General features: G+C 43.4%; 1 protein-coding gene across 3 annotated transcripts; it reads right to left on the bottom strand.

The window, feature by feature from the left end:
* On the bottom strand, positions 1–25,024 carry cpeb4b (cytoplasmic polyadenylation element binding protein 4b). Of its 3 annotated transcripts, none has more exons than XM_080839012.1 (11): positions 24,982–25,024; positions 22,622–23,810; positions 13,118–13,208; positions 9,793–9,843; positions 8,435–8,458; positions 7,676–7,846; positions 6,295–6,384; positions 5,924–6,042; positions 5,537–5,651; positions 4,915–5,096; positions 1–3,387 (listed from the first exon to the last, which is right to left on the bottom strand). In XM_080839012.1, the coding sequence occupies exons 2-11, from the start codon at positions 23,750–23,752 to the stop codon at positions 3,160–3,162; spliced, it is 2,202 nt and encodes a 733-aa protein (XP_080695138.1). In that variant the 5' UTR covers positions 23,753–23,810; positions 24,982–25,024; the 3' UTR covers positions 1–3,159. The 3 variants fall into 3 exon arrangements, with proteins under 3 accessions (XP_080695138.1, XP_080695137.1, XP_080695139.1); XM_080839011.1 differs by having other exon boundaries at positions 24,591–25,012; XM_080839013.1 differs by lacking the exon at positions 8,435–8,458 and having other exon boundaries at positions 24,591–25,012.
* Between the last annotated feature and the right edge of the window lie 1,046 nt (positions 25,025–26,070).

Raw genomic sequence — 26,070 nt, 5'->3', positions numbered from 1 at the left:
AGGAAGTACAGATTGACATATGAAAGGGTGTGGGGTGTCCTTAACAAATTAAACTTTAAACATCTGGTGCACAACCACAACAATTAATTTCAATAGCTAATTGTACTTGTTTATCTTTTTTTTTCTTCCATGCATGCTAAGGATTACAATAGGAGCTAGTTGGCAGTTCAAGAATATATATTTTCAAATGTTAAAATATCTAAACACCAAACATCCATTCTTTTGATACGAGAGTCAGCTTTAACATGAATCAAATTTGCATTCTCCTTATAATAGTTAAATTCCAGCTATGGAAACGCAAGAAAAAAGAGAAGTTACCATTTTTACCCTCTAGGTCTGCCATTTTTACCCAAAACAATGACATTTGTTTTTAAAAGACGATGTGTTCGCGCCATGCTGTTGTGTCTGCTATGTTTTCCCCAATTTATTATATTTTTTCCTGTTCAAAACAACTAGTGTCCAAGATCCAAGACCTTAAGCTATACACTTTGCTCCCTCTGCAGAAGTCGCATCAACACAAGTGCACACTTTGTTTTATAGTTTCTGCAGCACTGAAATGTATAAAAAGCATAATTTAAAATGATATATATTAAAATCACTTAACTTTTTTTCTTTAAAATGAAAATTTCCATATATGCAGTTCTCTCAGTAACAAAAGTATAAAAGCTACCTTTCACAATGTGAAAAATTGAGGTATTGCAAAAAGGAGTTTTCCCATTCGTGAAAAATGTGCCTAAAATGACTGTTGGAAAAAAGAAATATTTAGAAAAGTAGTGCATAATAAATGTTTCTATGTGCATGACAAAATAATTTAGCTAGAAAACATTGTACCAAAAATCAGCAGGCCATGTATAAAATAATCTTTTCATCATCTCATCAACAGCAAATTCTTCAAAAAGTGTTTTAAACTTCTAAAAGTGTTCACCCCTCACCCCCGAGCTATAGTGATGACTTTGAATAAGCACAGAGAAGCACCACCAAGCCAACACGAGGATAAGTTTCTCACTAGTGTATCAAGTTATAGTTCAGCATTAACTCCCTGACATTTACAAGCTAGCAGATTCAGATAAGGTAAGCCTGTCATTTCTATGCCAATTATATATCCTGTTTGTTGTTTCTTTGTGTTTTAACTTTCAAACAATACAGCAACCAAAATTAAAATAAACCAACTTAAAAAAAAAAAAAGACAACCTGATCAAAATCAGACACCTATTGCAAAATCCTCAACACAAGACTGCTTAAGCAACTCATCTCTCCATTTTGACCTTTGGAAAGAGGGGGGAGAAGGGGGGTAAAAAGGCCAGTGAGCCAGGCTGCAGGGTGGGTTTGGTTGTTTTCACTAGTGTTGCCATGGATGTTGACTTGCACCATTTATCAATTCAAGGCCAATCTTTGGTTTGCTTGACTCCTTACGGTTCTCACGCAGAGAGGGGGTACCAAGAAAGTAGGGTCTCACTCAAATTTTAGAGATTGTTTTAGAGGAAGTTGGAACAGAATGAAAGACTGACAAAAGACAAAATGTAAAAAGGACAGACAGATGAAAGAAAGAAGGGAAGAAAAAAAAAAGGAAAAGAAAATACAAAGTCTCCCTGGCTTTTGGACTGCTCTCTTTGGTTGGGGTCTAGTCTCTGTTGCTCTGCTTAACAAAGAGAGGGAGTGAGAGAGAGAGGTGAATAGATGGAGACAAAATCCCCAGAAGGGAGCTACTTCAGCTACGTTTAAGTCTGCAGACCCCCGCCCCCCTCCCCCCACCCCCAAACACACACCCTCTTCTCCCCAGTGTGCCTTCTCTCTCATCCTCTCAGACACTGTAACTTATCCTTTTATCTGCTCTCGGTTTGGGTCCGAAACTTGCATCACATATGGTGGAGACTGGGTAGTATAGTTGCTCTTCAGGGTTAAAAAAAAAAAAAAAGGAGGACAAAGACAGAAACTGTTGCCTCACGTCAAGGAGAATCAGGTATATGTACGGTATGGTATACCTGGCACATATGTATACCAGGTATATATATATATATATATATATAGATATAGATATAGATATTTATGAGTGTGTCTCACCCCAACATCACTGCATGGCTAAACTGTACATTCCCCAAAAAGCATCACCCTACTCCTCTCTTCTTTTAGGCTTTTCCTAATTCAGCTGGGCTTGAAACACAGACAAAAGAGGAAACAAAATAAAATCACAGGAAATTGACAAAGCAGTGTTTTAGGGAATCAAAGTGCCTTTGCCAATGTCCTTTCCCTTGGTGGTGGTGGTGGGAGAGTGGGGACACAGAGAGGAGCAGGAGACTGGCTGGGGCTCTACACGTTACTCATAACATTAGCAGCTAAGTTTGAGGTATTAGTTTTTGCATGTCAAAAGTGGAGATCAAACTCACCCCAAAAACACCTGCCTGTGGGGAGGGGGGGTGGGGGGATCACTCATATCAAGTAGCATCGAATAAATTAGCGTGGTCTTTCAATGAGCAAATGTTCTGATCGTTTGATCGTCGAGAATCTGCGAATCGGAAGTCTGAAATTTGAATTTTGTCTTTTATTCCTTTCTTTGCTTTTCTTTTCAACAGAAACCAAAAGTGATTGCGCTTTGGTTTAAATCTGAGGATTAACATCATATTTGCACTCAAAGGTAAGAAAATAAGTGCACCTTCCACGCAGCCATGTTGGCTCTGAGACACTGCGAGTCTAAACTGATTTTTAACACAAAGTGGGCCAAGCCAATTGGTTAAGACTATCATACTTTAGAGAGGATATATAATAATAATAATAATAAGAATAATACATTTACAACTCAATGTGCACTAAAGAAACCAGAAAAATAAATTCTAATGGAAAAAATAGAGAAATGAGTCTTTTTTTGTACATACATTTTTCTTTCAATTCTCAATAAAATCCATTTTTTTTCCCTCTTTTCAAAGGTTCAACGTTTAAAATATATATTAAAGTTACAAATTAAATCTTTAAATTAAACCAAAGGAACCAGCAACAGAAAAGTGCATTTATTTATACAATGTTTCTGCGACTCCTCCTCTGCCTAACCTCCTCTCTCTTCCTCGTCACTCCTCCCTCACACCTCTCCTCCCTCAGTCTCTTCCTTCATCTCCCTCCCTCTCTCTCCTTAACATCTTGCTCTTTTTTTCATTTCTCTCCTGCCTTCTAGTTCCAGCGGAAGGAGATGTGGCGAGGCCGGTCTCCGCCCTCCTTGACCAGGGGCTTGTGGAACTCTCGGCCGGCGCGTGAGTGGATGGCTGCCCAGCAGTACTCGCAGTAGTACTGGAGGCAGGTGACGTTGGCGCAGAAGAAGGGGGCGAACTTGCCCCCGCAGCGCGTGCCCTGGCACTCGTCACACAGCTGGTCGTCCAGCACATATGGCTTCACTTCCACCTATGGAAAGAGATTAAGACACAGACAGTACACACACACACACACACACACACACACACACACACACACACATAAATAGAACATCATTGAGTGTGAAGTTAACAAGAAATATAAAAACACACACACAAACTGACGTTCTCAACCCAGAAACCGTTAAATGAGAGCAAGAAGGTCAACCTAGCAAGAACGTGTGTGTGTGGGGGGGGATAACCGCTGATTCATGTTTGTAGAGCTCCACTGCTTTGGACAGGTAGTAACATACTAAGGCAAGCAGGTAGGGCTGCCAACTCCCTGCTCTAATATGACATTACTTAACTGACTTAACTCAGGTGGTTCCCTTTTGAGAGACAATTATGGACTCTCCATGAATGGGGGAGGGGGGGATGGGTTAAACCCTGAGAGAGGCCCTTCTGCTGCAGGTTCCCACAGAGATAAGCTGAGCATAGGTGGTGATACACACATACACACGCAGGTGCACATACAAACATACAAAACTTTGAGCAAGGATACACGGACACACACACACACACACACACACACACACACACACACACACACACACACACACACACACACACACACACACACACACACACACACACACACACACACACACGGCCTCGCAAAAAGGTTCGACCAAGGCTAGACCAAGGCAACTATAACATAATGCTCTGGGAAAACTTGACAGACCAGAATACACAATACCGGGATATTTGGATATGTATTTGGATACTAGAGTATTTGAATAGTTGAATATTAAAATGTGTGAGTGCATTTGACTGCCCCATAGAGCTGTGGGAAAGCCAGGAACTCCCAACACTCCTTAGCATCCTACACTCTATATCTTAACCTTTCAGAGAACCATAATTGCATGTCAAATTGGACAGGGAGAATGAGTATGCAACTGTGTGAATCAGGGTGTGATCATAGCCAACCAAACACTGGGCGATTCATAGACAGACACACAAACATCTGCCATGTACTTGTGTGGGTGTAGAGTATGGGTGAGGTTCTCATGCACGCTTAATTATGTGTTTGGTGGGTTTGGGTGATTCATTGTGTGTCTGTGTGTGTCTGTGTGTGTGTCTGTGTCTGTGTGTGTGTGTGTGTCTGTGTGTGTGTGTGTGTGTGTGTCTGTGTGTGTGTGTGTCTGTGTGTGTGTGTGTCTGTGTGTGTGTGTGTCTGTGTGTGTGTGTGTCTGTGTGTCTGTGTGTGTGTGTGTCTGTGTGTGTGTGTGTCTGTGTGTGTGTGTGTCTGTGTGTGTGTGTGTCTGTGTGTGTGTGTGTCTGTGTGTGTGTGTCTGTGTGTGTGTGTCTGTGTGTGTGTGTCTGTGTGTGTGTGTCTGTGTGTCTGTGTGTGTGTGTGTGTCTGTGTGTGTGTCTGTGTGTGTGTCTGTGTGTGTGTCTGTGTGTGTGTCTGTGTGTGTGTCTGTGTGTGTGTCTGTGTGTGTGTCTGTGTGTGTGTCTGTGTTTTTGTGGTTGTGCATGGTAGTGGTTGTGTGTTTAAAGAAGGGGCCCCCTAACTCACCCGTTTATCGATCTCCCCATGCTGCAGCTGCACAAAGCGAGCGCTGATAGCTGCTATGTAGCTCTGCTGATTAGAGAAGGCGACCCGCCCTGCTCCTTTGGGGTACTTGAGCTCGGGGTCGGTGTCAATGCCTGCATAGCACACGCCACCATACAGCCTGTCCATGATCATAGCCAACTCCACTGCACAGGGGAAGAGGGAGGGAGGGAGTGGGAGAGAAAGATAAAGAAGAGGGAGGAATAAATAAGCAAGCAAGCAAACAAACAAACAAACAAACAAACAAACAATGCTAGTATTACCCAGAAGACTACAAATACGGTTTCATTTACTATCCTTTTCAATGTAATTTTGTAGAATGAAAACATGGCAAACCTATTTAAGGGGAGAATACCTTACGGTTTCAAATTAACAGACTTGTACTGAGTCAGTAAGTCTAATGGTTATTCTAAGAATATTCAGATGCAGTTTAGCCTGTGATGGTCTGCGAGTGACCATATTTCCTGTTTTCGGTTCTCAATGCATAGCGATGAGTCCGTTCACTGGCCGTCTCTGACAACATCTTTGATGTGCCTGGTCACTCATGTGGGCAAAGAAAGCTGCCTATAAAGCTAAAGCGATTTACCTGCACGGAGAGGGCGGGGCACTCCGCCAACAAAGATGGTTTTGCGGGGATCCAGAGGCTGAGAGCCGTCCATGACAAAGTCACTGTCGTTCAGGTTCCAGGGTCGGATCTGAACCTGGCACACACATAGATAAACGCACAGTCAACCACCACAGCACTCAACTAACGCCTCTGCACATCTGGTAAGTAAAGCGTATGTGTGAAGGACTGGGGGAGAGAAACACAGCATGCATCTGTTCATACAAGGGAGAGAAAAGGGGGGGGAAAGAAGACTATGTGTACACAAGTGTGTGTGTCTATAGAGGGAATTAGTGTGTGTAATTGAGAATTGAGAGAGAGTGAGAGTGAGAGTGAGAGTGAGAGTGTGAGTGAAAGAGAGAGACTCACTGGTTTGTCCTTAATGGTGGGGCTGGACACGCAGAGGTAAAGTTTGCCGTCTTCTTCAATGCAGGCATCAATCAGGGCCTGTACAGAGCTCTCGTCCTGGAACAGCAGGAAGGCATATCCTGCACACACACACAAGCATAAGTGAATACATTAAATGAAAGGTCTTCTGAAGATGCAAGAAGGACCATTTGATATTTCAGGTAAAGGCCATCTTCACACAACTGACACCCAACTAACTCAATGCTCTTCAAATGGGAAAGAGATGGACCTTAAGAGTGGAACCTGGCATTGACAAATGTGTGTGTGTGTGTGTGTGTGTGTGTGTGTGTGTGTGTGTGTGTGTCTCACGTCTGCTTTGGAGAAAGACTCACCTTTGGGAGGAAAGTAGGACTTGCTCTCAGCCTTATGAGGCCAGTCCACAAAGAGGTGTCCAAAACGGCGGAAACTTGCTGTGATCTCATCTAGAAGAAAAGAGGGAGGAAGTGAGAGTGATGAGACACAGAGAAGACGCAGCAGACAAAAGAAAAACAAATGGAGGCAGCAAAAGAATTTGAAAAGCAAGAGGTAAAGAAACAGTGTTAACCAGATTCATATGGGTGGTCAAACCAATAGTTAGTGGGGGTGACATGCAATTCACATTGAGAAAAGAAAACAAACAATATATATTACAATTTTAAAATTAAAAGAACACTGGAAAATTGAAAGCAAATGACAGATGAAAGCAATGGAAAACAGAGCAAAAGCTCCAGCAAACCTGACAGTCTTAACTACAGCAACTGGTTTTCATCCACTGGAAGAGATAAACAGTGGAGGCAGCATATGTAGCACTGGAAGATGTGCAGTGCTCTGTCTGACTCGGATTGGAAACTTCCCCTTCCAGAACAGATGGACTGAATGGAAGTTTCTTGAAAAAGGTCCAAAAATCTACACTTATAAGTGTGGATTTCCAAAATATTCCCCACTCTAGACCCACTTTGCGAAAAGTAATGAGTGCTCCTGCTAACTTCATATGCATGTCCTGGGCCTACCCCTGCCCATGTCCCCGTCAGGCTAAACCTTATAACCCCCATTGGTCCAGAAGACTTGTCAACATTATTAGCCTACAGCTCATTCTACTGAATTGGAAGACATGGCCCAAGACATAAGGCTCAAGGAGGTTGTGTACCACTTGAAGCTAGATAAGCTCAAATATGCTCTCAATGGAAATGTGGGGGATCTTTTACTCAACACAGGGGCCATTTTGATGCCAGTTTGACTATTTTGATGGGCTGTCTGTAGTGAACAGGGATATTGATACTATTGGTGTACATGCCAGTTCCCTTTGGTGCAAATTTGTATTATATGAGTGGCAAAACATCTGCTACTTTTATCTGTATGAATGTTTTTTTTATTTGTATTTTTGGAGTATTGAATGGAGCCTCTGTGGACTTTAATCACTGACTCATCTGAGAACGCCTGGACGTTGAACCTTTAAGGCAAATAGTGTGTACACATGTTGTGCTCAGACTGAGACAAGTGTTTATGACATGTGCTGTGTATGTGCTCGATAGCTTCTGAGAAACACAAGTGAATGAATGAATGAGTGATGCATGACAAGCAACACAAATACAGCACTTTCTAGATAACCAGAGTGCCATATGAGAGGAGGGACTAATGGAGAGGAGAGGGAGAGAGCTAGAGAGTGAGTGTGTGTGTGTGTGTGCGTGCGTGCGTGCGTGCGTGCGTTTGGTATGGTTATAACAGCAGTCTCACCTTCATCTATGTCTGGAGGCAGGCCGCCCACAAACACCTTGCGCGAGTAGCGCTCCACCCTCTCCCCATTCTGGTGGGGGAAGCAGTGTGGGGAACCCAGGCCGGGAAGGCTCTGCTCTGCTCGCTCGTCCTCCCCAAAGCCATCCTCCATGGGGAACAGGGACGAGTGGCCTGGGGAGCAAAGCGGAGATCCGTCAGGCAAAGGGGGCGGGCGTGGGCACATAGGATCAAAAACACAACCCAAACACCAGGGCAGGGGACTGTTAGCTGAGCGTCCACACCAGCCTCAGGAGAGCCAGGTCTGATTCAGATACGATTACTCCAGTTAGCATGCGTCCAATTCCTTAATTATACTGTTCCATTGCCGCAACATGAGTAGAGAGTGTGCGTGTGTGTGCGTGTGTGTGTGTGTGTGTTTGCACGTGTGCGTTCAGAGTCGCCAGATATGGGTTATCTTTGCCCTTCATTAGATATTCATAGCGCTGTTTACAAGGGGTTTGAGAACCGCAGGAAAACAACACCAGCCGTCCCCCCCACAATTACACAGAAACACTAAATGACACACACACACACGATAGACTGATTAATATCACCGCACAGCTGCATGCACACATCTTATACAAATAATTTTGCCCAAAATCACATCATGCAGATGGCCTCAGACAGAAGACATTCTGTTATTCTTATTTGTTCAACAGTAATCAAAAGGGAAATGTTGGTGTAGCTCAATTTCAAAGGTTTTGAAATGATTTCCTTTACCTCGTCTCCTCCCATAATTCCTTGCTGCTTGTAAAATAAGACAGACGACCCATGAGTGGACAAACACATGAAGGTACAGCAAAATCCCCCAAATGTCCCATAAAACCTTTATGTCATTATTTTGAACAGGCTACATCATGCCTGTTGTCCCCCTGACAGATAATCTGTCAAATCCTGCAGAAAGCGTGTGCTGAACAATAACCTTCAATAATGTTCAATTAAATCCAGACGTACACTTTTATTTTAAATGAAGCTAGCTCTATGATTGGAATCGACTGAAGGGCTTTAGAAGAAGAACCCATTGGAAGGACATTTCAAAACAAGTATCTGCCATCCTCTAAGTATACCCCAGCTCAAGAACCCAATCACAAAATGCTTCCATCAACACATCTTAAATTTAGAGATCTGCACTGTGAATCATTGTGGATACATTTTATATTGAGAGTCTCTATGCTTTTGCGTTGTGAATCTTTATCTATATTTGAAAGATCAGACACAAGGACTGACAGTCTACAAAATCCCAATGCAATTGCAACATTCGTTTGACCAAAAACCACACCCTTTAAATAACACATAGGTCAGGACTGTAGGTGGAAAAACCTGTAGGTGGAAAATCCAAAATTCTGCAATGAATTAAGCACAAAAACTATACTCTGGGTGCCAAAAAAACTGTTGTACACAGAAACTGCTAAACATCTGTAGAAACGAAAGAGGCCCTAATAACTTTGACATGAGTATCCACAGGATGGCTTATCCCAATATAACTTGCGGAGGCCAGTCCCCTATCTTACACCCTCAAGCTTCCCTTACACGCACCATGACGTAACACCCAGCCTGCCCCTCACCCCCCTCCAGAGCTCAACTCGGTCATTTGAGGGAGACTGCAGAGGCATCTCAGGGTGCTTACTGCAGGGTGCTTACTGCACCTTCTCTGGCCAAGATGCAAATGCTGCACAGGGCTACTGTGGCTGTGTTGCTCAGAGAGAGCCAGAAAGAGAGAGAGAGAGAGAGAGAAAGCCAGAAAGAGAGATAGAGAGAGAGAGAGAGATAGAGTGAAAGCCAGAGAGAGAGAGATAGAGTGAAAGCCAGAGAGAGAAAGAGAGAGAGAGAGAGAGAGAGAGAGAGAGAGAGAGAGAGAGAGAGAGAGAGAGAGAACAATAATGAAAACAGGGAAGCAGACAAACGCCAAACTCTGGCCTGTTCCCTGTGAGCAAACAAAGTACTAATCTTGCTGACTGAGTCAACATACACAACCTGCTTCTCTCCATCTACCCACTCTCCCTCTCCCTACATCTATCCCTTTTTCTCTATGGGGTTAAGCTGTCGGCACTGAAAGGTAATAAAATCTATTTACGTACCATTTATGGGCAAAGGACTGTCTCCAGCAGGGTGTGTGAATCCAAGCCGGCCTTAAAGAAAGAAAGGAGAGTATAAATTATTACCAGCCCGACCAACATGAAATATCAGTTATGAATGTCTTAGTCTGTGGGGGTGGCTGTTCATGTTAGTGTGTGTGTGTGTGTGTGTGCATCTGTGTGTGTGTGTGTGTGTGTGTGTGCGGATGTCCCAACACCTGTGTACTAAAAATGCTATAAACAGACTCAACGAAAAGCTGTGCAACTATCTCCACTCAACCAGGCCAGAGCCTGGAGGCCACGGTCTCGTTCAGTCCTGCCTCACCTCCCATCCCCCACCGCCTGTGCGCCACGTTGTGGTCCCACAGCAGAAGGGGGGCAATGAGGGGAGAAATATGCCCATAGTAAAGCCATTGTGGCTGGCATGCGGCTTGGGCAAATAGCACGGGGTTACTGTAACGCTCCCTTCCCCCCTCTCTCTCTCGCTTTCCTTTCCACTCCTTTCCCAGTTTCAATCACAGAGCAGACCAGTGAACTGGCCAAAGCTCTGCCTGTGCCAACACACTATGCAGAAAAACAGAGAGCCCTTTTCAGGCAGAGGAACAATGCTGGACTGCATTCAAAGCCAACTCTTCTACACCAGATATCTTTTTTTTTCTTTTGCCTGCTCTTAAGAGGATGTAGGGATATGTTGTTACACATCTAGTTCTCATTTTTGTAGTGTGCAGGTGTGCGCGCGTGTGTGTGTGTGTGTGTGTGTGTTTGTGTGGTAAGCACCAAGTGACAAGAGTGCATACGTGTCAGAGATCACTCTAAGCTTGGAGGTCATAAGCAACCAATCGGAAAAGTCGTCATTGATGGAAGACCAAGCCAATCAACAGAGGCCTGGTTAGATTCCAGGGGAAGCCCAGCCCATCAAAGAATGCAAAGATGAAATCATGCTTGCCTTAGAGGGAATTCATTTCTAAAAACCGGTAAACGACACAAGTATTATATTTTAGTGACTTTTCTCCCTGTGTGTACTCTTTGTCTGAGTATGATGGAGTAATGTCATAAGCACGGAGTAGTGAAATGTTATTAAAGTATTAAGGGACAAGGTGGACAAAAAGAAAAAGAACCGGGACTAAGTTCCTAAGTACAGCCAGATACATTATAAGGGAGAAGACAAATCACTGAGGGCAAAATTAATGGGGGAGTCTGTAACACAAAAGATGGTGGATCTGTAACGGGAAGTCCTGCCCTGTTTTGTAAAGAGCCAATCAGGTTGTTGGAAAAGGCATAACTAACGTTTCACCTCACCTGAATGTTCCTTTTTTCCAGCAGGAAGCAAAGATAGCGATGCCGCTGACATTAACTAGCTAGCCAGCTAACAAAGGCTGAGCTAATGTTACACCATTGTTTTATTTCTGAAATAAGGTTACTTTAAAAACGTTAGCTTGCCTGTGTGACTTTGCTACAATGGGTTGTTTAAGTATATATATATTGGGAAATTAAGCCAATTTATAACCAATGATTTACTAACCTCTGCAAATTGTCTTTGCTGCAAATGGTTCCCAACCAGGAATTTGCAGAAATTAATGTTAATAAATAAAATATCAGTAGTTCTAGTTTAGCTCTGAATTTAAGTAAACTTGCCATACATAGCAAAAACACCAGGACACTTTTGGACAAACATCTGCCAAACTATGAGGCCGGTACAGATATGAACAGATAATATCAGCCTATCTGTACTGCCGAGTGGTGAGACTTGCCTATAAGGTCTTTTGTACAGTGGCCTCCATTCCAAAAGAAATACTATGAACTAAGTAGTCCTATATGCAGGTGCTTCTTCAAAGGCAACGTCTGGCTCTGATCTTCCATTTTTATCAAAGTAGGAGGTGAACATTGGAAGTGAATTCTGTTGCGCTGTGTAAAGTAGTAAACCTTTGTGTGCAGCTGGTGTCTGGTCGCAACGTCGCTGCCATAAAAATGTTGCATGAGAATTATATTGACTCTAAATAAATGTCAGGCTGCTTTCAGAAAATTGAAGTGGAGCTGGCTGAAATGTTATGACAAGCGCTCACTGTTTGAGCTGCTCGACTGCAGTGGGCTCCGGTTCCATTGTGCCTGCAGTTTATCTGGTGAGCAACCTGCAGAACTGGTGCTTGTTTGCTCTGGATATGAAGATCAGATGGAAGGGGCGAGTTTCCCCCCTACAAACACCACCACACCCTTAGTGAAACCTCATCTGCTTCCAAAATAACACCTCTGAAAACAGAAAAAAAAGCAGCGAACCTTTTTCCCAATGATTCTACAAATGTTTAATGCAGACAGATGAGACAGGCTTCATGATTGTGGGAAGCCTCACTATAGAATCCCTTTTTGCCAAGCATCTCCCAGACATCACAATTTGGCCTAAAAACCACACGGAGAGACAACACACTCCATCCATCTTCATTATCATCCTCCTCATCACCATGAAACTATGTCACCAGCCCTGCAGCGTGCCAAACTGCAAAAATGCTGTGAATAGAGAGGGGAAGGGGGTACTACCACTGCCCCTCACACTGAACAGAGCAGCTCTTCCCTGGGCCTGCCATGGCCAGACAAGCCCCTGTGGAAGCTCCAGCCTGGAGGTACGCCGCAGCAGCACGGCTGGCTTTTATAGGTCAGGCTGGCTGGGCTGCTCTAGTCTACCCACGAAAGCCTGTTAGCCGCTGGGCCGCCATGATCACAACCCACAAAAATAACACATGAAGGACAGCTGCGCCGCACTCCAGTAACGTTTAATCAGGTGACCAGAAGCACGGAGCCAGGAGGGGAAAGAGAGACGAAGACAGAGAGAGAGAGAGAGAAAGCGGAAATAAGCACAAAGAGAGCAAAAGGCAATGTCAGAGCCTAAAAGAGATTAAAAAAGAGACAGAACCCGTACACAGGATATATGCTATATATTTGTGTGTGTGTGTGTGTGTGTGTGTGTGTGTGTGTGTCAAATCAAAATTCAAGAGTTACAAACTGATCTCATATGAGACCTTACTTTACAGTTACATGCAAGTAGTCATGGAGCGCTTCAGAGATACTGCATGCTATATAGACAAAACTTGTTTCTAAAGCTACTTTATGACAAATCATTGATATTTCAACCTCCAAAACATCACTCATAGTGTTAAGCATACATAAACCTATTCATTTGGAAAGCGTTACCTCTTCAGGTATCTACCCCTAGATCTAGTCCATGACTACATTATGTTGTTTTTTGTTATTTTAGTTTTTTTCATTGTTTTCCTTCATGGGCATGTATCATATCCACTTTCTGCAGTGAGCCCCACTTATCCCACTTGGCCCTTACCTTTAAGGGTGTCCTGTTCAGCTCTCATGATGTCGATGAGGGAGCTCTCCAGCGAATGCATGTTGAAGCCATCAAATGAACGAGTGCGCTCCTGTGTGAATGAGAGGGACAGATGACGACAGAGAGAAAGAGGGACAGATTACGAGAGAGAGAGAAAAGGAAGAGGATAGGAATTGATTAATATAGATGTTTCTTGTCCATCATAAGTACAACAGTGGTCCTTCAAAACATGAAGGTTAAATCTTCAGTCTAAAGACCCTTCTGAACGTTAAGCGTGCTCACACTGCGACCATGTGACAGTTAAGCCAGGTATTATGTTGATGTCCATCACAAATCACTTAGAAACCCATTCTCAGCTGTTGCTGTTGTCTAAACCCCCAAGGCTTATTCCTCGAAAACCTAAAAAATACATCCTAATTATATTTAATGAGGTATACCACCAGATTTGCACTGGGGGGCTGAAGTACAGAATGGGCAAATGATTGACATGTACTTTAAACTCCACAGGCAAGGAAAACAGCTGACACTAGTAACTAAGCGCTGAAAGAGCACAACTCGGTGGCTATAAGCTCCAGTTCAACGTGGCAGTTTGATAACACATTTATCACACAAGACTGGACTTGCGCACGCGCACCCACACACACGCACATACACACACAGTAGTTCACAGAAATCTGGCAGGCATCAGACAGAAAAAGCCTAACGTCATAAGGCTGTAACACAATGCGCTGTTGACGCCACACAAGCTTAAAAAGTCACTTGACATTTTGTGTCCAGTTCTACCTGCCTGAGCACAAAAGACATACCATAACAGCCAGCCAACAATAGCAGCAAAGCCAAACCCAGCATGACGGTAGGGGGCACACTCCCTGGAGATCATGAACATAGACGGCCCCTTTAAGTCTTCCCAGAGCCATTCACGGAACACAAGAGCACAACAGAAGTACAAGAGCTCAGGTGTGAATAGGAGCTCTTGGCGTCATACATAGCCTAGCTTTTTATCATACTTGAAGACAGACAATATACACTTTCCTCTGGAATATGCCTAAAAATCATTGCACATTAACCATCTTTTACAAAACATTTTTGAGATACTTTTCACCATAGGTTTCAAGAATTCCAAATGTATGTTGCACTTCTAAATTGGCTTAATAATCATATTAGCATACAACATTAGGAACCAGTGGCAGTTCTGTCTGCTTGCAAGAGTTGCTATTAAAGAGTACAGATCTACAGCCTTATGAAATCGGTTTAATTTTCAGCCCAATTCCGTGTTTTCTAGACTTGTTTTAATAGGGTATGGAGTGTAGTATAGCAATGCATAGCATTCCCCTGAATACAGTTTAATTTACTATTATTTTCAATTTAATTTAATAGAATGAAAAGGGGAGAGATTACCTTACATTTTCCAGAGACAAGACATATAGGGAGGCAGTAAGCCACTTGTGTTATGATGATAGTCTACATGCAGCTACATTCTACGTCTTATGGTTATCTGAAAATTCAGATGCAGTCTCCTGTGGTCGTATAATGAGGGGCCGCATTTTCTGTTCAATGAACATCAATGTTGCAAACTTTATTTTGCAACCACTGTACAGGAGAGATTAATATAATGAAGATTAAATGAGAACTGTTGTCCCTTTAACTTTTGCAAGCTGTCTCTGACATCTTCGATGTGCAGTTACTCACGCAGGCAAAAATGTTGCCTATAATCCTATTAAATGTATTTCTCTCCCGTCATTTCATTTGAAAATGTCATGTCACTTTTAACTGTGATTTCTGATTTACTATCTGAATTTCACAATTCCTTTTAAACCTTTAATTAACATATATAGACACTTTGCCTTTGTCTTATTATTTAGATCATCAAAATACATCAGGAGTTCATATAATACTCCTTCATTGTAACATTTCAAAATAACACTTGCTTTTAGAACAAAATGTGCTTCTGTGGCATATATCATGAACTGTTAAAAGGACATCAATACTCAAATTATGAATTTTTAATGAAGGATTTTTTTTATTTTGTGTGTATTCTTCAAAAGTAAACATTAAAATATACTGCAGCATGACATACCCAACACGATTAATGAGTTTTGGTAAAAACCTAGAAATGACTTTACCAAAATGTTGCATTACTGTATTGTCCATTGTGTCTTTGTCTCTGTATCTGTCCAATTTTCATACAAATTATAATACTGTCAGAATTTTTTTTAAACATTAAAAACTGGTGAATCAATCAATTTCCCACAAACGTCTGGAAGCTAGCATTTAATAGTTTGAAAGGGCACACCACTGTTGTGCACTCCAAACCCAACAGCAACACATGACAATGCGACACATGCCGAGCTTCACCCAACGTGTGCCAGCCACCGCGGCCTCTCCATGCGCGTAGCTACCGTTGCTAAGCGACTGACTGGATTGGCAGCCATGGCGATTAACCATCTGATCGGCCTTTTCCACTGTCACGAACCGGCATGTGCGTGGATCTCTTCATCCCCCACGGCTTAGGCGGCGGCGTACAGGCAGAGTGCTTCAAACAGCACAGACAGACCAAATCATCTCCAGTAGGAGCAGGGCTCTACGCTAAGGTTTTTCCCAAGGAGCACATGTGCTCCTAAATGAAAAAATGTAGGAGCACACAAAGAAATTTAGGAGCACAGCAGGGTTTTTTTACACGGAAGCAAAGCATGTCATACTCATTTGCGACCTATAGTTCCAAACATTGTATTTTCCAACTTTAAACCCCATTCATGTTCAGTTATTCCAAAGCAATTTAGCTGGTAAATTGATCAAATTATTCAGTATCTAACGTAAGCAACACTTTTACTGTATAGCTAGAGAGCACGGGTATCACATTGGTTTATAGTCTGTCAAATTAGTTCTAGTTATTGGTGTTCGTTGGAATACAAAGTTAGTCTTCTCTTATAAGCCTAGTTAGTACATATGATTAGAGCTAGCAACAATTAATTGCAGATGATGGGGTCCCCTATCTCCGTGTTCATTTTGGCATATATTTTAGATTCAGTCTTAAGACAAAAATGCATATTAGTTTTAGTCACATTTAGTCATAGTTATCCTTCTTAGTTTCAGTCTAGTTTTCGAAAACTCATTACAATTTTGTCTAGTTTTAGGCACATTTAAAATTCCATATTATAGCCACATTAAACTCCTTCCCTTCCCTTCTCAGGCCCAGGGACCTCCTGTGTTGTGTCTACTGCATAGTAGTCTAGCTTGCAGTACCAAATTGTGGATGCAATTAGTCTCCAAGATACAGATCTCATGCCTACAGCTGAATTCCAATTAAATCAATGTAAATAATAATTTAAGGCAATACTTGATTAACAGAATTATCATTCAAATGAGAATACATGTTCTCCTCATGTTTAATATTTATATTATATAATATTGTTGGCTAATCTCATGGGCTGTTTGCAATAAAAAAAAAAAGAAATTTCCCCACGTAGGACTACTAGGCGAATGTTTAGCCTAAATGCACGTATCGTATAGCCTACTGTTGTTTATCTGTAACGTTTTAGTTGGCTAGGTTACTTTTTCCAGAAGGGATCATAAAGCAGTAGTAGACTTACGTAACTTTTATATTAAATTCAAAGAGATGGTGTATGCTGATTGCTGAAGAACATTCGGGAGAAAAAGCAGCAAAGAAGTTTGACATTGACCCGAGAGGAATGCGATAGACTACGACTAGCAGGTGGAGGTAGAAAGAAAATTAGGCTGGATATCAAACCAGCTCGTTGAATAAATGTTTTCAGTCCGCGATAAGCATAATAGTGTCTAGAAAAATGATTTAATTCAAGGCTTTGGAAATCTTTTCCTCCGTGACTGACAGTGGAGACCATAACTCCGATGTTTATTTTTTACGTTGACACCCCGACCTAAAGCGTTACGCGATGTGCAGGAAGTGTTGAACGCATATGCAATGAATTCCATAGCCTACTGCAATTATGCCCATTATTTAAATAATTCAATTCTATAACAGAAGATAAGTAAGAAATAAAGTCCTGCCCCAAATAAAGGCCGGTGCGCTGTGCAGCCTAAGTAAATACAAGCCCCAGCCACTATTTGAGGATTTACGGTACTCTCTTTTTATATGGCTCTGGCCCATTGGTTGCGAATCGTCGCTCTCATTTGCAGGAAGTTAAGCGCGTCATCTTGATATCTTCACATCAGTCGCAACCCTGTCACTTGTTTCCATGTGAAATCAATGGAATGCTTCACTTTTTGGCGCTGTATTGACAACTGTCTGTCACTCGCACACTGTGCTCGTAAATAATTTTTCAAGTTCGCACGTACCTATTTTTAGGCGCATATGCGAGTGAAATACTCGCACTGTAGAGCCCTGAGGAGTGGAGGTCAATCTCTCCCTCTCCCTAATGCACACAGATTCTAGTTCGTTTTTTCCCCTCTCTCTCTTTCTCCATTTTATTCCCATCCTTCTGACGCTCTCTCATCCTCACATACTCCTCGAAGCACTCTCACCCGGTGGCTCAACCCGCGTCTTTCAGACCCATTTTGCCAAATATTAAAAGACTAAAATGTATATCTGTTGTATGTCGCTGTGGACGAAAGCATCTGCTGAAATTAATGAATGTTAATCTACATATATTAACTCTGTCGTGATCAAACTGCACCATTTATGAGAAAAACTGAGGCTCTAAAATGGTTGGTTAGGCCTAAACCAAGTTGAGTTGTTGAGGGACCTATAAATAGCCTGATGCTATTGAGAACATTTGTAGATTGTATATGCCAAGTTGAGATACTGATCTAATGAAATACAGGTTTGCAGACAACTGCAAAACCTCATAAATCCTTACTGTTTCACAACAGTGGGTGAATTTACTCGACAGGTGAAACTACAGGATCAAGCCAGTAGTGGGGGGAAGGTCTTGTAAGAGCGCCTCCTGATTCAGTCTCGTCCAGTCGTTTATTTTTACATTTCTGTTCTCTTTACAAGGCAAGGCTATAATTAGTAGCTGCTTAACCAGACACTCCAGATGAAGCTGGACTTCTGTCCACCGAGCACGTTTTTTTTTCTTCCCCTTCCTCGTTTTAGATGACCTTGTAGTCTGCAGTAACACAGCCCAGCCTTTGAGTCCATGGATTATTTATGACTTTATTTATTAATTTGTTTGTGTGTGTGTTTTCTGAGAAAGGACCCTGCTGAGGGCTGTGATGCAGGTGATTGAGAGCAGCATGGGAAGGGTGTTTCAAACAACATTAATCTGAAATGTCACCACTAAACTGATGAAAAAGGGTGAGCATGGGGGTGGGGGCTAAATATCTGATGCTGTAATTTGTGTATTTGTGTGTGTGTGTGTGTGTGTGTGTGTGTGTGTGCGCCAATACTGCCGGTGGAGGTATTTTAAAGCCTTTCCACATCAAAATCACTCTCTGCCCTGCTGGCTGCTGCTAAGCCTATGAACATGCAGGCAGAAGGCAGGGGGACCAGAGTCCTTCCACGACATTCACAGATCCACTTCAGTAACACAGTCATTTAGCCCCATGAAGCAGCCCAAGGCTCACTGCTGCTTATCTATTCATTATCATTTAAACAGCCCCTACACTGGGCCTGCCCTTTCATTGTTCGCATTTTAACCTCTATTGTCATATTGTTACATGCCCGCGTGTGTCAGAGCAAGCTGCGGGAGGTTGCCGAGAGACAGTGGGGCAGACAGCAGGGCTTGTTCGGGGCCAACAGTGTCGGTTTGATCCGTACTGTTTCCAGTCTGTTTACGCCGCGCTGCTAATTGCAGAGCTGCTAACCACAGCTAATGGCTTGAAAGTCACAACTCCTGTTGTAGTGACATCATGAGAGAGGGTCCCTGGCCAGTCTAGGCTTAGTTAAAGCAAGACTGATGGAAGACAGACACAGATACACACAATCACACACACAAAAACATGTTCTTGAGTAAATAGCACTAAGATAAAAGAAATAGGTGGGTGGATCTTCTTGCTTTGTGAATAAACGTACCTTAGTTTTATGACAGCATAGAATGTGATTACTTGGGTAAGTATCTAATTGTTCATGCAGACAAACAATGCTGTTTAGTAAGACAGTAGCCTGATATTCATTGCAGGACTAACTGCTGTCACATGTTGCAAAATGTGTGACCTACCAAGCGTGTGTCTCTCACATGTTTTAACACCACTTTCAATAAAAGTCCATGTTTGGTAGTCCTGGTGAATCCAGGCTTTAAAGACTGGTCAATTTAGCCAACTGTCAACCCGTTTGTATGCTAAATTATACCTTCCATGGAATTGTATACTTATTCTTTCAAACATGCCATACAAGCACTGCCCAGAGCCTCATGATTTGTTGGCTCTGAAGGCAGCAAACAGCAGAAGAGGCACAGGCGGTTCTGGGTGATAAACAGACGATGGGTATGGATAGGTCTACATTCTGGTTCGGGCCAAAGGATCTGTTGCCAAACCTGCTGTGTTAGCTTTGTGCTCGCATATGTTTTTCAGGTATGGTGAAAGAGAGGCCTTATAATACTTAAGGCTTATGATCTCTATCTAGTCTTCTTGTGGCTTCTCTGCTGATGGCCATTATTCTTTTTTTAAATAAGTTACTGGGACAGTCACGCTGAGAATGACTTAATCTGTTCTTTACTGAATCATACAACCTAGCAAGGAACCAGGAGGAAATATTAGAAGTTTGTAGTAGTTGTTGGTCAAAATGATATGTGAGCACCAAAATAATAAATAACAGCCCCACCCTACAGAAGCAGTCAATGGCAAACTTCTCTCTCTCACTCTCTGAAAGGCTTGCTCAAATGAAATGAACATGTTTTCAAAGTTAAACAACTCTCAAAGTCTGTGCAATAAACAAACAAGGGTGGAGACATGAAGGCTATGACTTGACCCATCAAGCCCCAGCAAGGAGAGGAAACGCCAAAGCATTTGCATAGGACTGACATCACACCATAAATGGCTGGTCTTTTGTGTAACAGTGCCCTGCACGCACCTCCAGTGGCGGCCGAATTGAAACTGATGGGAAACAGGCTCCTTGGCTGATGCTACTGCTGGGCCTTGCTCCCGCACCGACACATGCACACACACACACACACTCGGTCACAGAGAGCTTTAGCCGCTTACACCCTGCTAAGAGGATGCCCGGGCTTTAGAAAGTGAAATACCTGGGGCACCTGTCTGCCCTCTGTCCTAATTCAATCCTGACTAACAACATGTTTATGGGGTGTATGTATGCATGTAAGTCAAACCTGACTGCTTTCAGGGCTCACTAACCACATGGAAGGAGAAGTTTTACCTTCCTCAGAGGAAGGCTATATTCTTCTGTAAAACAAGAACAATTCTAAGGAATTCTGTGGTCTGAGCATGTCGGTGTGTGTGGATTAACAGGCCTCTATAAAAGCTGCAGTGCTAGTTTTTTCGTAGAGACACTTAGCCGTGGCAAGTAATGGTGGTCCTGGTAACGTGGGCCGCACAATTACTGCTTTTCTCACGGTAAATACATAAATAGGGAGAGGAGAGGCAGGCAAGTGTAAAGAGGGCAAAGCCTTTAATATCTGCTTTTGTCCTCATCACCAGCTGACTGGGCCTCGTAGCTCTAACTTCTTTAAGTGAGGTTCTGTGTATGCGTGTAGAAAAAGGGAATGTGTAGGCTGCAATTGTGTGTGTGTGTGTGTGTGTGTGTATGCCATCTTGCGAACCGACTTAATCAGACAGTGGTCATTTTCACACCAAAGTTCAGATATTTGACAGTCTCTGGAAAGTTCCAGCACCTCTTCTCACATCACAAACTTGACATCACATCCAATGACATCATACACAAAAACTACTGCAAGCAGTGAGCATATGTGCTATAGCCACATATGTGCTATAGCTTCATAACATAATAATGTAATAACGTATGACTTCAGGGGCTTCTACTTAAGGAATATATGGAGATGTGGGTCTACTCTTCCTTGACACACAGCTACTCATATCATATGCCAATAGTATGTTCACAACATGATTGGTTAAAATCAAATTACTAGGTGCCCAGGTCCATAAATCCTGGAATCATTACATTACATCACATCTCAAGAGGAAAAATAGGAGCAATGCCTTAAATAGTAGGGACAAAATACAGCCATCTTGAGCCTCACCTGTTGTTAACCATTAGGCCATGTTTGCTTCACAGAATGGAACCACTGACCTCTAGTAACATGTTCACTTTTTTTATACTTAAAGCCAAGCTAGGTCTTAAGAAAAAAATCACTCACCAATATATAAAAAAAAAAAAAAAAAAAAGACTCCTGTTCAGAAAAGGGTGCCTCAAAACCAGTGACAGCTTTCTAGATGAGAAGCAGCTTTGGGTGGTTACATCAGGCTACTCAACATGATAAAGTGCCTGATTAGTAAAAGGGTTGGCTTTTGCCTCTGAAAAATGTTTGCTCTGCCAAGACCTTGTGGCAAATCATGACCTGAAACACACACACACGTTTTAGCCAGCAGACCTGCACATTTCAACGTACTCCATAAGATGCCCTACCATCTACACCTAAGGCGCACTACTTTGTTCCATCAATCCTACACAAAAAGCAGCAGCATGACCCGAGGCCAGAATGAGAAAAGGAATATGGCCAAGCGCTAATGCCAGCAGTATGCAAAACAAACAGCAGCTTCAGATGGCTGCATTTGATCAGCAGGGCTAGATCACAGCAGGAGCTCGCTATACCATAGAAAACAGGCTAATGATGCCGGGACCTGAGTAGCTGTGTTAACATCGTCAGATCCTTTGGCAGCATTCGTACCATTTTCTCAACCAGGGGTTCCACTAACAGCCCCACCCCCGCACTCTTGTCACGCTCCCTATGCGTGATCAATAAAATAAGCACACAAGGCATTTCTACACTCCAGAAAACACCGCCTGCTTAATGAATAGGGCAAGACGAGTGACAGACGCAGTACCACATCATCTTTAACCACCCTCTTGCAAAAAAAAAAAAGCAAGGAAATAGGCCAGGCTACACAGCTACAGCTAATGTATTCCTCCCATTTTTCAGAAATGCCTCTCTGCCTCTCTCCCTCTCGTAGTCCATGGCTTCCTCACTCTCTCTTCCTTCCTTTCCCGCACAGTAAAAGCATCTGGGGCTGGTAGAAGATGTGGCGCTCGATTCTTACATTTTCATGAGTGCGAAAGCTCCGTTAGTCATTTAGGCCTCTGGCGTTTCGAGCTTTACCTCCACCACTACCGCCCGCCCACCCCCCCCCACACACATACACACACTCCACCCACCCATAGTCCAGCTCCTTGCAGTAGACACATGATTCCATCATCATCATCATCAAACTAAGCCATAGACAGGCACTGGCAGTCAAATTAGATTTAGCATAATCAACACTGCAGTCAGTGTATGTAGACAAAAATAAAATACTGCTCTATACAGTGCACACTATACGAGAAAAATTAGTCAGGGATCTGGCGAGGGTGTTAGAGTGAAGAAATGGTAGGAGAATGGGTTTAAGACCTCTCACCTGGAAGGGGAAGATGTTCTCACTCCGGCTTACGCTCTCATCAATCCAGGACTTGGGGTTGAAGCCAGGGCTGCCACGGGAGTACTTCTGCGAGGGCACAACATGGTTGTTGGGAAATGTCTTCTTCAGGGGGGAGATGGAGTTCAGGGGAGGCACGCCACCGTTCATGCCCCTGCGGTAGTCCCGGCTCTGGGAACCCCCCCAGCCTCCATAACCCCCACCGGGGCTCCAGGAGGTAGAGGAGGGCGAGGGCGAGGGGCTCTGGTAGCTGCCCCATGGAGACGGGGGCTTGCTCAGGTTGTTAGACAGATGCGGCAGCTGGCTGAAGGCGGCTGCCGCACTCCGGTGGGGGAAGGGCGGGGGCGGGTGTGGACTGGCCGGGGAGCGGCGGTGCTGCTGGGGATGCGCTTGGCTGTGTGGGTGCTGGAAGTGGGGGTGTGGGGGGTGGTGCTGCGAGATGGGGCCGATCTGGGGTGAGAAGTTGCCTCCGAAGCCCGGGCTCACGTGGTGCGAGAAGTTCTGGAATAGAAGCGGACCGCTGTTGGCAGAGCCAGCCGGGTTGAAGAAGCCAATGTCCTCGATGGAAGCTGGGGTCTGGGGAATAGCAGCAGACCAGTTGTTGAAGCTGGTCAGGGAGGAGGAGGAAGAACTGGACTGGCCAGCCGTACCCAGGCCTGGGGCCTCTTGGTAGTCAAAGGGTGTCAGCACAGGAGACTCAAGACGCAGTTTCTCCTTGCCATTGCTGACATCCGAGGGGTTGCCTTCACCCTTGCCCTCCTCAGATCGAGCCTTGTCCATTTCTGATATGATCCCACTTTCTTGGGAGGCTGGGGACAACTGTGATTGCTGCTTCTCTTGTGTTTCTTGAATTTCCTGTTGCTGTATTTTGGCCTTCTCAGAGCTAAGAATTTCATCTTGCATGCTGCTGTGAGCATTGGTGGCGGGGAAGAGCCAGGGAGACCCGCTACTGTTGCCATTCCCTGCAGTGTTACTATTCGTGTAGGTGGCAGGGCTGGGAGTGGTGTTTTGGTGGTGATGAGGAGGCTGGAGATGTGGGTGAATTCTTACTGGGAAAGCAGACTTGTTACCAGTGTTGTTTTGCACTAGGACTCCAAACCCGTAATCCCCCATTTATCTGGTGCAGTTCGATTATCCCCCACACAATATTCGATCCCGTTGCCTTTAGGTCCTAGGGAGAAAAAACACTGTCATTTGATGTCCATTTCAGAGTGAATCAACCCACATTTTCCATATCTAAATAACCATGGGAATGGCAATAAACCGGTGCCTTATTTTATATAATAGAAACCGTTTGCAGGCAACTTAAACGTCAACGTAATTAGTTAAGTTTAGTCAGAAACAAAGACAGCTGGCTCGTCTTTACAACTGGTGACGTTAACATTAGCTGCCTAGATTACATTCCGACTCGCTCGTTAGCTCTTCTAATTATAGCCTCGTGACGTTACCACAGAATACGCCTGCCTAGCTGGCAAAGCTAATATAGGCAACCCCGGCAACCATAGCCGTAAGTGATATTGGCGACTGACTGACTACCTCCCTCCCTACCTACCTACCCAGCAGACCCAGATTTTAGTAACCAGTTATAAAGCAACACAACAATGACCGTCCTTCCAACAATGTATCGTTTTAGTAAGATAATTAAACCCAAAGGCAGAACGATACGAGATACACCCTTCAGAATTCCCTTCCTTTTCTTGGCAAAGGCTTGCTAGCTGGCTAGTTAGCTAGCTAACATTAGCTAGTTAACGTTACTGTCTAACGTCAGCTAGTCACCCTTTAAACGCAGAAAGACGACGACGTTTAGCCAGTCTTTTCATTATTCGACAGAACTACATCTAGGTGTTTTCATATCTTTCGACAGAAAATTCTGTAATATAGTCAAAGGGATAGCTAATGTTACATATATAGGCGGATATGATGACCAGGAAAAATTAAAATCACTTTTCACCTTTTAAGGGCTAACGTTACCCTTGATCCAAGCGTTGGCTGACGATATCCGTTCCAGCTTGACCACACTGTTAACTACGACGAAGCCGGTATGGATGATATGATTTTATGCTTTTAGTAGCTAGCGACCTAGCTATGCAGGATGAGTTAGCTGTAATAGAATTTGTAGCTTCCCAGCGTTTTCTCTCTCCTCCTGACGTGTCCTGCCTTCTCAATGACACAGCCCTCTTTCACTGGCAGCCGCTAATCATACATTTGATTAAAATAATATTAGCTACGTCATTTAATTCATTACAAAATAAAACTAGACAAGAAACTAGTTCCTTTCAATAGGCTTGTCCGCTGGTTTCATTGTTTTAGTATAACACTGCAGCTTCTTCTTTTCTTTTTACCAGCTGACAGAGCTGTGTTCCTTCGCCTCTGCCGTCCTTCTCCTCACAGATATCTACCGTATCGAATTGACAGGGAGAGCAGTCTCGACATACTTCCGGTTACAGTCCTGCCTCCTTTACCTAAAACCCTCCCTCGAATGGTTGGAAAAAGTTAACCCGTCCCATGCCAATCGATGTTGTGGCGTTTGATTGGTCTCGGCATGGGCAGCCTTCCCCATCTTTTGCTCATTTAAATGCAAACGCCCTCTAAGGTCATCCTAACACCGCCCCTTCTTTGCAGATATCCGCCTGATGAGGTCTGATATTCCGGATAAGAGAACATTTTTTTTCTGTATGATGAAATGCCTCAACATTTTGCAGTTTGATGACACGAAGTGTTTCTTGATTATGACATTTGGCAAGCAAAATTCCAGACAAAAGTTCAGCAGACAGCCTATGCTTCTCTGTAAACTTTGTAGATGCATACAGTCTTCTTCTTTTTTTTTTTATCAACCCCAAGTGAACCCCTGTAAACTTTCAGTGTCATGGACACTGCAGAACTGCAGGCAAGTGGTCCTCTGATCCTCCTGGTCTATAGGGACACCCCTTGATTCAAATGGTGTGCCTTGATGTACCATCTTGTGGTATCTTTTCCTGCTTTTGAAGTAAGGCTGTAGAAAAACCAAAAGGAATAAAACGAAAGAAAAGGGTTATCTGACTGTGGCACCTGCCTGCTCTTCTCTCGTGAGCGTGAGGGATCAATCTCATTAGCTTGATGGCTGCAAACTGGGAAGTCAGAGAGGGGGTTGATGGGCAAGGGTGGGGGTAGGGGTTGGGGGTTGTTTTAGGGAACAGCTGGGCACACAGACACTGATATCATTAATCCAGCCAGTAGTAGCTAATCTTATGCTTTAATAGTGGTTCAGCGCTGTTGCTATCACAACCACTAAAACAATCATCATCAGTGTATAGGCTAATGTGATACTGTTAATTGTAGTGAATGTATTTGAGAACTTGCATTGTCATAGTCATTGTGGCAATATACTGTTGCTTTTACTGAATGGTCAGAATTCATATACAGATGTTTGTGACGAAACTTTAGCTTGTATT

This window comes from Sprattus sprattus (assembly GCF_963457725.1).
Source record: "Sprattus sprattus genome assembly, chromosome: 1".
Lineage (NCBI taxonomy): Eukaryota > Metazoa > Chordata > Actinopteri > Clupeiformes > Clupeidae > Sprattus > Sprattus sprattus.
The sequence above is the reverse complement of the archived record's forward strand: the minus strand, read 5'-3'. Positions and strand labels throughout refer to the sequence as shown.